At 40.5% G+C, this 16367-nt stretch overlaps 1 protein-coding gene across 1 annotated transcript in view; it reads right to left on the reverse strand.

Moving 5' to 3' along the window:
• The window catches only part of LOC137286895 (protein O-mannosyl-transferase TMTC3-like), a 40133-nt gene extending 25522 nt beyond the window's left edge, over window positions 1-14611 (reverse strand). The window contains exons 1-13 of the mRNA XM_067818914.1: window positions 14529-14611; window positions 13101-13345; window positions 12676-12812; window positions 12491-12572; window positions 12158-12257; window positions 10143-10258; window positions 9475-9647; window positions 7019-7271; window positions 4158-4309; window positions 3342-3425; window positions 3073-3210; window positions 1904-2028; window positions 1541-1644 (exon numbers count right to left, since the gene is read on the reverse strand). Of these exons, the coding sequence (XP_067675015.1) occupies window positions 1541-1644; window positions 1904-2028; window positions 3073-3210; window positions 3342-3425; window positions 4158-4309; window positions 7019-7271; window positions 9475-9647; window positions 10143-10258; window positions 12158-12257; window positions 12491-12572; window positions 12676-12812; window positions 13101-13286 (1650 nt within the window). The 5' untranslated portion in view covers window positions 13287-13345; window positions 14529-14611. The remainder of the gene's footprint in view (window positions 1-1540; window positions 1645-1903; window positions 2029-3072; window positions 3211-3341; window positions 3426-4157; window positions 4310-7018; window positions 7272-9474; window positions 9648-10142; window positions 10259-12157; window positions 12258-12490; window positions 12573-12675; window positions 12813-13100; window positions 13346-14528) is intronic.
• Between the last annotated feature and the right edge of the window lie 1756 nt (window positions 14612-16367).

Below are 16367 nucleotides of genomic sequence, written 5' to 3' on the forward strand. Positions count from 1 at the left end.
GAATATTAACAGAAACAATAAAACGCACAGGCGATATTTAACTGTTTACAACAAGAGCTATACGAGCACTGTACGAATAGCAAACTGTGCTTAAGGAGAGAAGCCATCAAGGATAATATGCCACGAAAAGCACTTCACTTTTTTATACTCAATTGCTTAAAACATAAATAAGCAAGCACATGAATACTTCTTATTTTCCCCTAACGAAGGTATCCACGCCCAATACTTTAGTCATGACCAGGCTGAAAACATTAACCATGAGGAACTGCCACCTTACCTACCACACGGCTGGAAGCCGCAGACACCACATAAAGTTACAACATTTTATGAATGAAAAAGTGTGACCTATGAATTCTTAATAGCGCCCGTGTGTTAAAAAGGAACCGTATATACAGAGTTTGAAGCCTTCTCACTCATAATCTCTTATCGTAAGCCTTCACAGTACTTGTGAGAGTGTCTTGGAATGGACGTCTGTCTTGTCTGACGACAGTATGAAAAGTGAGGTACGAGGTAGGCAGCGAGAGTTACTTGCTCTTGGCTGTTAGGGGCACAGGTAGGGGCCCTGTAGGGGTGGTCTCACAAGACAAAAACAAGTTTTTTGTTTTGTAAAATATTTATTCAATATTGTTACAACTGTCGTAGGCATTTTAAAATGGATATTTTAATGCCATATATGTACCCCAAGGAGGACGTCTTCTGAAAATGAATGTTCTTTTTCCATTCGTAATTGTTTGTCATTGTTAAACAATTGATAATACAGAAAGATGGTAAACTGGCCATTTCCACATTCATCAATGTGTTTGCTTACATTTATACATTGCACATTTGGATCTCAAATTTGCTCTGTGTACAGTAACTTGGTCCTTTACTTGCATTCCAGTTTCTCCAATATAATGTTCACCACATCTCGCATATGTTAAAACATATATAACATTTTTGCTGAGGCAGTCCCTGTTGGTTTTGCTGGTAAATAATTGGTCTTCACAAAATGCAAATTTGTGGTCTTCGGTTGAACAAGTACCACATCGAAGTGAGTGACATTTTGTTCCACTGACAGTGTGTGTGTACACACACAGTCAGAGTGTGTGTGTGAGTGTGTGAGTGTGTGTGTGTGTGAGAGAGTGTGTGTGAGAGTGAGTGTGTGTGTGTGTGTGTGTGAGTGAGTGAGTATGTGAGTGAGAGAGTGAGTGAGTGTGTGCATGTGCGTGTACGTGTGTACACACAAAAGAGTATTCATTTTCAAACCTGAATTACATGTCAGACATACTCATTTATACAAATTAGTACCAAGACATATTCTTTCACTTATTTTTAATCTTTGTAATCCTATATTTCTAAGAATAGTTTGATACCTTTTATTCATTTCATAACATACATATTGTTCAGGTACAAGTAAACAGACATACACACTCACTGCATCTTATTGTATCATTAGTCTGCTTCAACCACAACATTCTCTAACTTGCAGTAAGTTTAGCCTTGACAGTGACCCAGTCATGGTGGTCTGTCTGCATGTTGGAGACGCAAGCCAAAAACTTACATCATCAGCCTCCTGCAGTCTAGCTGGGTTCTTGGAGACCAGGCTTGCCAGGTTCAGGTAAACATTCAGGTGGTTTGGTGCAATCCTGGTTGTGTAGCTCTTACCTGCAAGGACATGAACCATCACTATATGGAGTTAGCAACTACCTACAACCATGGCTTTACTTGAGCACTGCCACTTGTCTCCTAAAAAGGACCAACAAACATGTTTCTTAAAAGCCAATACGGATGTCTAACATTTTTCAGATAGGCTGTGGTAATGTCTTGACCGTCCTGAGAACATGGTACAAGACAAGAAAGAGTAAATAAAGACATAAGGACAGAAAGAGGCACATTAAAGTGCAGCAGGGGTATATCATCATACCGGGTATAACAGGGGGGAAGAGAGCTAGAGCACTCCTGTAAGATTTCTCTGCCTCTTCAGTTCTGTTCAGGGTAGACAATGTCCGACCAACATTTATATGTGCACCAATGTCATCAGGCTGAACACTGCAAATATACACACAAAACTGACAAAACATATCACCAACATTACAGAGCACATGATGGGACATTCTAGTCTGAAACCTGCCCATCTAATGGCTCCAGGACCTTGAGCTGCTCACCTGATGAGTCTCTGGAATGATTTTATAGCCAGAACCCCTTACTGGTTAATATGTGGTGCAGTTCTGGCAACTGAACGGGATGTGATTTTTCACAATCAGGAAACATAATTTGGGACAAATTACCTTTAATTTGTAAAGTTCAACTCATATTTTCTTGTAAAATGCCCTTTCTATTAAAACTGACCTTTGACCTTACCAAAGTAATTCTGCAATAAGCATATACCCGTTATTTAATATTACTGTCCACAATTTCAAATCATTATCTGAGCATACACAAACTACTATTTTAATGAAAATAAGTCAATCCAAACCAGAGTTATTAAATTAAAACATCTAGCTGGCTATCAAAATGTTTCCATAACTGACATGACATGTTGCATCTTAAAAGGGCCCCTGCATGGTAGTCACACACGGTAGCTGATGACCATGGTCTTGAACTGCTCACCTGATGGCTTACTGGAAGTACTCCAGGGCCTTGAACTGCTCACCTGATGGGTCACTGGAAGTACTCCAGGGCCTTGAGTTATTCACTTGACAGTTCTCTGGAAGTACTCCATGGCCTTGAACTGCTCACCTGACAGTTCTCTGGAAGTACTCCATTGCCTTGAACTGCTTACCTGACAGTTCTCTGGAAGTACTCCATTGCCTTGAACTGCTCACGTGATGGCTCACAGGAGGTTCACCACAGCCTTGAAGTACTCACGTGATGGCTCACTGGAAGTACTCCAGGGCCTTGAGTTGCTCCCTTGACAGTTCCCTGGAAGTACTCCAGGGCCTTGAACTGCTCACCTGATGGGTCACTGGAAGTACTCCATGGCCTTGAACTGCTCATGTGATGGCTCACTGGAAGTACTCCAGGGCCTTCCACGGCCTTGAGTTGCTCACCGGACATATCTCTGGAAGTACTTCTGGACCTTGAAACACTCACCTGACAGCTCTCTGGAAATACTCCAGGGCTTCACTGTACTTTTCCACCTTCTCCAGGGCATGTCCCACATTGTTGAACAACTTTGCATTCTTCTGGTTTACTTTCAGCCCTGACTTGAACAGTGTGTACTCAGACTCCCTGACAACACACAAAGACAAGTTATTCCATCAAAGCAGACTTTGCAGCAACTTGCATATAAATATTTCTCATAGAAGCTTCGGTCAATGGGAATTTACATGCAGTTCTCATGGGAGTGAGCATCTACTGACCAGTCATTGTTACGCAGAACTGTCTTGATGCTGTGTGTCAGAATGAGTCCAGCCATCAGTATCTGGACCACCATTTTCAGAGACCTGGTGACAGAGAGACATAAATATCATTAACATGGACGAATGGAGACATCTGATAAGCCTACCAATACCCAGGTCTGTGTCAAGCTGACCTCCCCCACTGTGTAGCTCACTGTTTCTTGTGAACCAAAACCCAAGTCTGTGTCAAGGTCTGTGTCAAGCTGACCTCCCCCACTGTGTAGCTCACTGTTTCTTGTGAAGCAATACTCGAGTCTGTGTCAAGCTGACCTCCCCCACTGTGTGGCTCGCAGTGAACCAATACCCGAGTCTGTGTCAAGCTGACCTCCCCACTGTGTAGCTTACTGTTTCTGGTGAACCAATATCAAGGTCTGTGTCAAGCTGATCTCCTCCACTGTGTAGCTCACCGTTTCTTGTGAACCAATACCCAAGTCTGTGTCAAGCTTACCTGCCCCACTGAGTAGCTCACTGTTTCTTGTGAACCAATATCCAAGTCTGTGTCAAGGTCTGTGTCAAGCTGACCTCCCCCACTGTGTAGCTCACTGTTTCTTGTGAACCAATACCCAAGTCTGTGTCAAGCTGATCTGCCCCACTGTGTAGCTCACTGTTTCTTGTGAACCAATACCCGAGTCTGTGTCAAGCTGACCTCCCCCACTGTGTAGCTCACTGTTTCTTGTGAAGTGATACCAAGGTCTGTGTCAAGCTGACCTCTCCCAATGTGTAGCTTACTGTTTCTTGTGAACCGATAACAAGGTCTGTCCCCACTGTGTAGCTTACTGTTTCTGGTGAACTAGTATCTGGAAGCCCAGCGCCACCAACATGCAGAACCCCATGCTGGGAGTGTACAGGATTCTCTCTGCCACCACGAAGCCCACAGGGAAAAATAAGTTGGAGGCAGGAACAAACGGAAGGACTAGAAATGATAAAGACTGAAACATACAAAACACAGGGATTGAAGTAAGTACACTGCTACACCTTCACAACTACTTCTACAAACAGAGAATTATGATGTAACTCATGCCTCATGCTTATAATGCTTGTCTCCTTCTATGCGAATAATAATGGAACACTTGAATCCTCCCAAAGGAACTGTACAATGGATTTAGATATGCTCTTCTTACTAGTTATCTATATAAACTCTGTATCCACCTGGATAGAGGGATCATGAACAAATTGCATGTGGAACCACTTCAGCAATGACAGACACAGGATGAATGACCATCTGGAAGGGTACCATCACAAGATCAACAAGATGGTACTGGAGAAACACCCAAACATCTATGAAGTTGTCTGTCTTCTGAAGAGTTTGCAGTCACCAACACAAGTAAAGCTACTAAAGCTACGGTTGCAGGGCAACTGGGGCGAGCCTCCCAGGAAAAATTTGTTTCAGGAATATGGACTCCAGACTCCAAACTCCAGACCATGTGTCTACTCTCCTCAAACGGTCAAAAAACTCTAAGTAGATTGACAGAAATTTGTTTTACTCTTACAGTGGAAAATGACAACTAAACCTTGATGTTGATACATGGGCTTGGTCACTTGTGTAAACAACCACTGAGCTGATGATATTCCAAACAGCACAACACTCCACTGAAAATGTTGAACTTTGAACAGGAATGATGAATAGGGATATGCAGATAAGCATCCTGCAGGTCTACGCTGGCTAGGGAGTCTGCTGGATGGATAAGGTGAGTCATCTTGAACCTTTTGGGTTTGAGGAGAGATTGGTTGACCTTTTTCATATTGTATATCGGCCTTGGGGTTCTTCTTGGGCACTAGCAAAAGGGGAGTAGAAGCCAGGCGTTGGATGGTCTTGATCTAGCACTTCTACAGCGTGCATGTCTAACAGAGGGTTGATGAATTTCTGCACTGACTGCTGGAACTGGGGCAGAGTTGATGATTCATCATTAATGAGAACATCAAGTCTTCCTTTAATCAACGTTGCAGCTGTGATGAGGATACACTGCTGCCATCTCTGGTACCTGATGTTTGACCAGCTGATGCAAGGTCTTCATCAACAAGGTATGCTGTGACGCTTTGCTGGTGACTAATTTCAGGCAGTGAAATCAGAGGGTCGTCAAACATGTCTGCTTTGGCAGGATGCACAATGTCTTCATTGAAGGACCTCTGAAGCACAGTCTTACTTGCGTGGGACGACTTTGATGAGGACCTAGATGCTGACGACTTCTTCCTCTGTGATATACATGAAGATAATTTCTGCTTCTTCATCTGTGAAGATGCCAGTTCAGATGAAGATGACTTCTTTTTTGACATAGCTAAGTCTTGAACCGGAATAGAGGCCTGCCCCTATGACATATTTGGCAATTCACTGGAAACATGAATATCAGTAATAGTAGGCACTATCTCTATGTTTATCAGTCATGACTTGTGAAATCTTCCTCACCCTGTCTTACGTACGTCTCTGAAGGGCAAACAACAAATCATTAAATAGTGAAGTTGACAAATCAATACAATAGTTGCAGCGAAGGCTGGAAGAGCATTGATTAGTACAAGAAGAGTGAATGATTTCATCAGTTGTAAACAAAGTACAAATGATGATAAACATCATACATTTTGACAAAATTTCTATGTATAATGTAAATACAGACTAAACACCACAAACAGCAAAAATTTGTCTTTGGGGATCGAAATCAAAAGGATACAGAGCCACAGAGGGACTCCTGCCATTCACCATGGCAATGAAGGAGAAAGTGACAAAAATGGTTGGTCATGTAACTGATTTTGACATGAAAATATGCAAGGGAGGCAACTGGGGGAGAGTACTTTTACATCCTCTTCAAAGGGAACTATAAGGGAATCAAGTGTTCCACTATGATTCCCAAAGAAGGAGGAGACAAGCATAATAAGCATTTTTTAGATCATGAAAAATAATTGTATATTTATAACAATTGAAAATTTTAACCATAAACTTGCAAATTCATATACATCCTATCTTACGGTATGCACTTCTGTCTCTTACTTCAACTATGTAGAAATGTGCTGTAAGCAGAACTGAACAAATCCTCTGGCTTCTCTCTTGACCAATCACGCACAGGGTAATCTGCAACCCAGCGTCCAACAGTAGAGTAAATGCATATTGTGAGATAAGATTGCAGTGGTGTTCCAAGAATGACAAGAGAGGGGTGACATGTGGCCAGACTGAGCAGCCTGAATGTTTTCAAGGGACTGTTGAGGTGTCCGTGAATGGAAGCAGTGGGGAGTGATAGGGCGAGGAGAGGCCAAAAGATCTGCTCAACTCTGATTGCAGCACCTTTCTACTGCAAGGTGGAAGTAAGAGAAAGAAGTGCATACCATGAGATAGGATCAGCTTTAAAAACAATTTTTCCACATAGACATTAACCCATCTATAACAACAAAATCACACTAATCCACAATGTGGTGGACATTAAGAACAACGGTGAAGGGATACTTTCATAGTCAGCATGTAAGTAAATTGAAACCACAAATAGATGAAACCCTACAATGGCAGGTTGTACAACAGCATATTCTTTCTAATACCTTGTAGTGTTGTTAATTGTCCATATACACACGTGAAATTATGAAATTTGACTCTACAAGCGAAATGAAATTGAACACAAGTCTTTAGAATCCATTAGAAATATACAAAAATAGCTTACCATGATAATACACCTTGATCTTTGACACTGAGTGCTGAGAGCATACGTCACAAACTTGACAATCATTGCATAGAAGATAAGTGTGAAAATATTTCTATGGTCTGTGATGCTTTCTATGAGTGGAATGGTCCCCATTGTCCAGTCACAGCACAGTAGTGAGGGGTTGAGCAACAGCCACGAGTTGACTGGCAGCAGGTAGTTGAAAGTCAGATGTCTGGTAGGGAAGTCTGCCACTGAGGCTGGGTTGTCGAACCTGCAACAGGACCAGCAGGTGTTGAGGGGACCAGACATACCTACATTGGTCAGGCAGCTATAATTACTCCAAAGTAATGTAGGTCTAGAGATTTAACACTAAATAATTAAAGATACACCTGGGAAACATTTGGATTCCATTCAGTGATTAGGACATATTGTACTTAGGACAAAATTAGTGTATCTGATAATTAAGTGGTTTTATACTAATAAATATACAATGTTAATTTACAATTCAATTTGGACCCATTGTTCAACCACCATATGTATTTACTTTTATTGATAAATATACTCTTCAAAAAAAGAAACTTGACCTAGGAACACTTTGAATTTGAAGAAATTCTAAAAATGTTATGTCACGTTTGTAGAGCAACACTATAACACACTATACATGAAATACATCTGAATCATGATGTATCACCCCAATCAGAAGCCTGTGACTGTCGGCTATAAAAAATGGTACTCCATATAAGCCACTATAAGCCACTATAGACGACAAAAGGATACCAAGACCAACAGCCGTTTGCAAGTACACATCACAGCATGACATGGAAAAGCAGTTTGGTGTGTCCAGGCAGACATATGGACCCAATACAACAACACTGGAATCGCAATCAGGTCAACCTTGAGTTTGCACCATCACTAGATCCAGTTGAGATACCTTCATTCAGGCACCACAGCAACAACACAACAACCAACATCCCTGGACTGTGCTGAATTTAAGATCAGACAGTACGCAATTGGTTATGGGAAGTCAGACTTTTCACCAGAAGACCATGATTACACGATGCCATTTAGAAAGTGGTCAAATGCAACATATGTCATATTTGGGATTTCACTTTCTTAGTAAAGTACAAATTCTAGTACTTTTTTCGGTTGAGTCCCATCCGGGATTCGAACCCGCACCTAATCGCCAGCACACAAAGTCAGCCGCCTAGCCCGCTCAGCCACCGCGACTTCCACAGAAATGAAAGTCGGACAACTGGTAGTCTAGACTGCGTACTTTCTGTACCCCTCTGATGAGTGTAAATTGGCACGGTTCCCACGGCCGAAAGCTATGATTACACGATGCCATTTAGAAAGTGGTCAAATGCAACATATGTCATATTTGGGATTTCACTTTCTTAGTAAAGTACAAATTCTAGTACTATGTAATCATAGCTTTCGGCCGTGGGAGCCGTGCCAATTTACACTCATCAGAGGTGTACAGAAAGTACGCAGTCTAGATTACCAGTTGTCCGACTTTCATTTCTGTGGAAGTCGCGGTGGCTGAGCGGGCTAGGCAGCTGACTTTGTGTGCTGGCGATTAGGTGCCTGACTCTGAGGGTGCGGGTTCGAATCCCAGATGGGACTCAACCGAAAAAAGTACTAGAAATTGTACTTTACTAAGAAAGTGAAATCCCAAATATGACATATGTTGCACCAGAAGACCAGTTCGACTCAATGTCTTGACACAATGTCAACAGGTGATCTCGACCTCACGTTGCATGGGTCAGCCATGACTTCCTCCAGCAAAACAAGGTTCAGGTGTTACCATGGCCTTCTTGATCAGCCAGTTTGTCCCCCACTCAACATGTATGGGATACTGCTTACGTCACCTCAGACACTACAAGAACTGCTTGCGTCAGCACAATCTGCCACCTCAGACACTACAAGAACTGCTTGGGTCAGCATAATCTGCCACCTCAGACACTACAAGAACTGCTTGCAGCACTTCAGCAACAGCACTAAAACATTTCTCAAGACAGCATTCGGCATCTCCTTTCTTCTACTAGCCTCGACTGCCTAGGTGTTATTGATGCTCATGGTGATCACACCAGATACTGGCATTATACTCTGATCAAGTGGCTTTTATAATGCTCTGTGGTTTTAGAAAATACTTTCTGGATATTCCCATTTTGAAAGTCAGTAAGGAGATGAATTTACTGTAACTGAACAATGATGTCATGCCTGAATCAGTTATATGCACTCAGTAAATAAACTCCAAAGCAGCATGTCAAGTTTCTTATGCTTAAGAGTATATAACATGGCAAGAAAGGTTAGTCAAGAATTTAACCAGTCAGCACTTCCTGGATACATTAGAAAAAAATAGAACTGAATTAATAAAATGTGTGATGCTACTCACAATCATCAAAGCAGTTGGGGTTCGAGTATCATACATATAGACATAGTTGATCAACACATTTCAGTTTGACTAATCTGACCTGGTAAACACCGGCAGCTGTGCTCCCATCACTTTGATCCTGGCAAACAACATGAGCAGAGTGCTGCCCACGAGGAACACCATCCTCACAACTGACATGGACAACCATCTCGGCACCCGTGGCTTCCCTCCCAACAGGCTTTGCAGGAAATCAACCAGTTCCCAGAAAGAGGCCTGATGTTTGAAACAACTTTGTAAAAACTGGCTAGATAATCCTGTTGCCCTCGGCGGTTCAATGAGGGATGTCAGGATAATTAACACTACAGATACTGGTAGTACAATGAAGGGTGACAGGATAATTAACCTTGCTGTATGCAGCAATACAATGAGTGGTGATAATTAACACTGGTGTCCTTAGCATAACACTGCTGACTTTGGCAGTACAATGTGTGGTTACAGGATAATTAACACTGATACCTATGGCAGCCCAATGTGGAGTGACTGAGTAACTAACACTACTGTCCTTGGTAGTACAGTGAAGGGTGACAGGATAATTAACACTGCTGTCCTTGGTAGTACAGTAAGGGGTGACAGGATAATTACACTACTGTCCTTGGTAGTACAGTGAGGGGTGACTGACTAATTAACACTACTGTCCTTGGCATAACACTGCTGACTTTGTGAGTACAGTGAAGGGGGTTGCTGTATAGTTGACTTCACAGTACTTACCCTCTGGGCAACAAATACTTCGTAGACACAACAGATGCCAATAACTGTAATTCCCTGTTCTTTACATAGCATCGCTACTGTAACCAGGCACACTGTTGTTATCAACCATGTGTAATCTGAAAGATAACAATTAGTTATGTTTATCATAGATGTCACTGTTATACATGATTCCTCGCTAGCATACAAGAATATATATACCGGTACCATGTATACAGCTGAACCTTGTTTATCCGGACATTTTGGTTACACTTGGAAATTGTCCAGATAGCGAGGCATCCTGTTAACAGGATCAAACAAGCAAAACGTATTGATGCTGTAAAAATAAAATGTATTCATATATGTATATGAATAAATCAATAGTCAACAGTATGAAACAGTAAATCATAACACATAACATACATCTTACTAACTCTATATCTGGCTTGATTTACATATCACATTATTTGATTCAAAAAGTCTATGATAGATGTTTGCTTCCTCCGTTTTATATCTTCAGATTTCTTCGCAACCAGTCCCTGAATAATCCACTCTTCATCCATGTTCTAATGTAATGGTGATATCGGACATACACTTAGTGGTTGAAATCTCGGTTGAAGCACCTCGGCTGTCTTGTCTAGCCAATGATGAATGGTGTCATTTACACAGTACACACAGTATTATTACAATTTAGTTAATCCGAATTCTACATAACATGTGTTTTCATTACTGATGAGATGTTCTCACACCTGCCAAATCCTAATTAACAACTGAAGTGAAATTCTCGATTTGTTTCACCTGAAACTTGCCCGGAAGGCGAGGTTTACAGATAAAACAGGGTCCAAGTAAACAGGGTTCAACTGTACATATCATAAGAAAAAAAGTAGGGGATATTTCATTTTGCAAGCATACCACTAGCCAGTGTCAATGCCAATGCATGTGAGAAAACCTACAGATGAAACATTTCCAAAGGAAAGGAATAAATTGTCACATTTCCCTTCAAGCTTGTATGTAATGCAAAACACTTTTCAGTTTCTGATACATCATGGAATGGAACTACAGTAACAAAATATCAAAAAAGCAAATTCAGCTCATTAAGATGAAAAATATTGTGACGAAAAACATTCCATGAAAACAGATTTTAAATGTTTCAGTTTCACACCAGATGGGGTGAAAAGTGGTTTCAACAGCTGTGCTGTGCTGTGCTGCACTCATAGCGCATGCATGATGATTATGTTCATGCGGTTTGAACCGGGATGGCAGGATGGTTGGGCTCTTACCAGCTCCTATTGTTTCAGCAGAAGAAATAGTGAAATAGTGTTCTGGACCTAATGTGATAAAATATCAATTACTTTTGACTCAGTATTTACCTTTGTTTATTAATTATATATGTATTTAGGTAATTTTAGGAATAAAATTGATATTTTATATTTATCCTGACTCATGCACACTGTGCTTGTCTCCTCCCTCAATGATACACTTGAAATCCCTTGAAGTTCCCTTCCTTGAAGAGGACGTAAAATCATACTCATCCATGAGTAGAGTCCCTTTATAGTTTGGCGCCTTTTTACCTACTTGTGGTTGAGTGTGCTTTTATGTCCTCTTCAAAGAAAGGGAACTTCAAGGGATTTCAAGTGTCCCACTATCATTGCATACAGGGAGGAGACAAGCATAATAAACATGAGTCAGGATAAGGAATAATGTATATTATATCTCATGAATAAATGATAAATGTGTTTTATTTTGGGGGGTTGCATCTAAGCTTTAATTTCTCTTCACCATCTGTTTCCTCCTTGCATTTGACCAGTCTTGTAAATCCAATATCCCATACTTTTTTTAAATGGTAAATTTCCAGATTTACATACTTTGAATACTCTCTCCATTCTTTTCAGCTCTTACAACAAGCAAAGTTTACTTGGCATATGATCTTGACCAGAATCATGACATCCATGTTCTGGCCTTCAATTAATCCTCCCCGATTACCTAATTAACATCATAACAGTGCTGGGAGTTTCATGGCCGGCTCCTGCACAACTCACCTATTGGCTTCCTGAACCCAGTACATCTGACATATGACATCAGTGCAGCAAGAATGAAGATGGACGACAGAGCCTCTGCTCGACCTACAACCCCTGTCACCTGTATACAGATGAAGGACATCATTCCAAGGTAATCAACCACTAAAACACCTGTGTCAAGACACAACTGACACAGATGAGATTCAGGTCATCAACTTCAAACAGATGACACCAGTTACTACAAGATAAAAGTCCCATAAACAACAGTTCATGTATCCTTTTACTGACAGATTACCGAAACAATATGAGGAACTGACAGTTTCAAGGAGCGTGACATCTGGCAGGGATACATACCGCTTCTGTGTGCACAGGGTGGACTGCAAACATCAAGGCAGCCAGAAAAGATGTCCACTCCTTCAGAAACATACTGCACATCCTGAACAAGAATACTGGTCATAAATAGAAAACCAGGAACAGATAACCATATTTACTAGACATACAAGCAATAATGTGAAATACATTTTATTATTTGTACTTACTTCATGAACATGATGCAGACAATTGCATGCAATACAGCATTCACCAAGTGGTAGCTCATTGGTTGAAGCTCACTGATACTGTAGTTGAGACGGAATGTCAGCACACATAGAGGGCGGTAGGACTTGTGACTTCTCTCCTAACAGTTACAAATTGAGCAATGGTAAAAGAAATGTTGGGAAAACAGACACAAATGTGATTAGTAATGAAAATATCTATTATTTTTAAATAAGTAACCTATGATAAATTTATGTGCAAACACAACCTAATACCTGTGATTGTTTTAGATGATTTGTACCAGTTGTTGATGTCAGTTGAAGCACTCAGTTTCATTTTGCCTACATTCATATCTCCCTTCATAAGAATGATAAGACATAACACTACATCATGAAATGCCTTAGAATTAATCATAAATGAATAGACTTACATTGGCCATTGGTGTGCCCCAGAAGTCATTCCAGAATAATCTTGAAACTGGAGTCTTTGGTCGCAAATCCTTATTGTCAACCACAGCAGACATATCATCAAAGACAAAGCCACAGCTGAGTGAATTGAAGTAGCACACACTGACCACACCAATGAGGATGGCAGAGTAAAGCCTAAAAGTCTCCATTATCACTGGCTTCCTTGTCCGTGTCCAAATTATCAACTGCTACTTCTGTCCATATCCTCCTGTAGATCAATGAGTGAATGAGAGAGTTGAGTTGTGCTGAAGGGGTCGTTGTCGGCACAGGTACTACAGAAATGTACCCAGGTACCCTTCTGTATACAGAAATGTACCCTAGCCAAAGTAAATGTACAGAATCGTACCCTAGGACGATCCCATTCTGCATTGTGATCAGCGGTTTCTCACATGCATACTTTTTTTCATACCAGTCAAACCACGGAAAAACAACATGGCAGTGCGTGTTCGTCAGGAACAACAACATACATTCCTTCAGCTGTCAGCTGTAAAATATCAGCTCCATATTCCACTGCAATAGAATACAAGGCGAATAAACATTTTTGGATGCACAGAAAGCACTTGAAGTCAGGCAATCTGGAACAACACCACAAACTGGTTTGGGCTTGAGGAAAGAGGACTCGTCTGCCATTTAGGGTATCAGTTATGTTTCTGTACATTTTCTTTGGCTAGAGTACAATTCTGTATACAGAAAGGTACCTGGGGTACATTTCGGTAGTACCTGTGCCGACAACGACCCCTTCAGCTTAAGTTCTTCCATATGACGGTGGTGGTCAGTGGACCAAACAATCTAGCGATCAATAGCAGGAGCTTCAATCTGCGCAACTGGGAACCCATGATGTGTCAAGAGATCAAGGTGGGTACAAAAAATAATGAAATGCAAGAAATCAAGGTCCTTTGCTTCTATTAATTTTATTTCGGGTTAAGGTAAGAGTTCCTCTCGTACCCCCATCCCAAATAATATTTTTAAATTGATATATGCAAGAATTATTAACAAAAACAAACACACAACCACTACGAGAGGACTCACAAAAGCAACTAAACGCACCAAACTTATGTTCAATATATTGGATTGATTCCCGGTTGAACCACTTGGTGTTATGTCTGCTAGTCTGCAGAAGAAAGAATATGGGGGAACGGAAGGGACTTTTCCCGGGGGAAGTTTCATAGGTGTAATCAACTGTTATGCTCACTTTTAGACAAGTGCTACTAGGTTTAGTGCAGGTACCTACTTGTTTCGACAATTTTTGGATTAATCTCGCATAGACAACTTCGGTTAGAAATTTAACTGTCCAGTATTCTCATCAGAACACTGACACTATTTTTTTCATGGGTCGTTTGCAACACTGAAGACTGCATTGTCAACAGAACATACAGAAAAGAGACAGCTACCTGTAATACGAATTTCACCTGTTCACCCATTAGTTGACAGATGGCTACATGGGCGCGGCCATCTTGGAATCCCCAGCTTGGTTATTGGTGCTATTTACTTATAACTAATTCCAACTTAGAGGCAATGCTGCATTATTTGGTGTAATATCCAAATATTAACCATTCAATACAACTTAAACTAACAAGTTATATAATATTTAACACGTACATGTATTCTAATGTCAATATGTTGTAGGTAGTTAGTGTTGAAGTGGGACATCTACAGCCGATATAATATATTAGTTTTTAAGCAATTACTATTTGTCGGCTTCAATCTATATTTAGAATAGTACCCACGTGTTAACCTGAAAGACAACATTGCTGAGTAACATAAGAGTTTGTACCTCCAGATATTTGTTAACTGCTGTGGTTCTGATTATGCACTATGCTATTCCATGTTAAGCAGACTGATATTCTGACAAGGATACGCACCTACGCGCGCACGCGCGTGCTTTATATGTCAATCCATTACTTTATGGTGTGGTAGGTGACTGAGTAGGGTTTGGGGATAATCTACAACAGGGATCGATAGGTCACTCGCTTGCTTTCTTTACCATTTGTACTAATTCACTGTATAGGCTCCCTGGTTTGGCAGCCAGTTTATTGTATCAGTCGGAATTTTACAATGAATGAATGAATTATAGTAAGAATTAAGAGCAAGAATTATATGTGTATGAATGAAAGAAAGAAAAAGAATAAAAGAAATAAGTACATATGTGAATGAAAGAAAGAATAAATGATACACCACGGCCTTCCCTTCCAAAACATGTTAAAGAACGCAAAAGTTTCGCGAGAACACAAGTGTTAACATCGGCTGTCCTTCTAAACAACATCTACTTTGAGACATTTTTGTTTACATTAATAATTAATTCAGATATCTTAATTATTGCTTGTGGAGAATGGCATGTACATTAACAAAATGTTAACTGACCCTGTCACACGCCCCTCAAAAACAGAAAGTGTAACATTGTCCCAAAGCGTTGTAAACACCTTGTCAAATAATACGATCACAAAGAAAGAAATTAAGAAGTTATGGTACAATAACCCTCAAGAATCTCAAGCATCACAAGCATCAATGGCGAATTAGATTAGATCGACGATACGTCACATTTTTCACACATCGCATACACCCCAACATTTTTTTAGATTATGAATCTATCCCCTCATAGGCATTAAAAGTGTAGGTGAAAGATGTTTTTGAAGAAATAACTAGAAACACTCAAACAACGGCGTGTAGTATTTCAATGGCGGATCAGAACAGATCGGCGATATGTCATATTTTTCACACACCTGAAATACACCCTAACATTTTTTTAAAGTCACAAAACTATCACTATTACTTGCAAATACCTTTCAACTAAAGGTGAGTTTCCCTTCTAAAAATTAAACGAATGTGTGAAAGAAGTTTTTATCGGCACAATTTAGTCTATCTTCGCGGTGAATCGAGAATAGAAGCCACTGAGCTAGATATAACATATACCGACTTGAAACTTTACTACAAATCTACTGTCCTAATACGGACACTAATACCAATTATTTGACTTAAACTGAAGTGACAGAATAGTTAACTTATCTTCTACATGTAGGTTTCCAGTTGTTACAACACTCAGAAAATTTAATCAGCTGTTGAAAATACACCGGACTAAGCTGCTGCCATATTGGCTACAGGTTACGTAACGACCCGCAGCATACGTTCAGGGGCTTTTCGAGGAGTTTATTCTCCATCTCTATATAGTCTATATAGTCTGAGTATTCTATTCACGGCAACGTTTTAACAGAAACGTGTTATCTCCCCTTCCC

This window comes from Haliotis asinina, chromosome 6 (genome assembly GCF_037392515.1).
Source record: "Haliotis asinina isolate JCU_RB_2024 chromosome 6, JCU_Hal_asi_v2, whole genome shotgun sequence".
Taxonomy (NCBI): Eukaryota; Metazoa; Mollusca; class Gastropoda; order Lepetellida; family Haliotidae; genus Haliotis; species Haliotis asinina.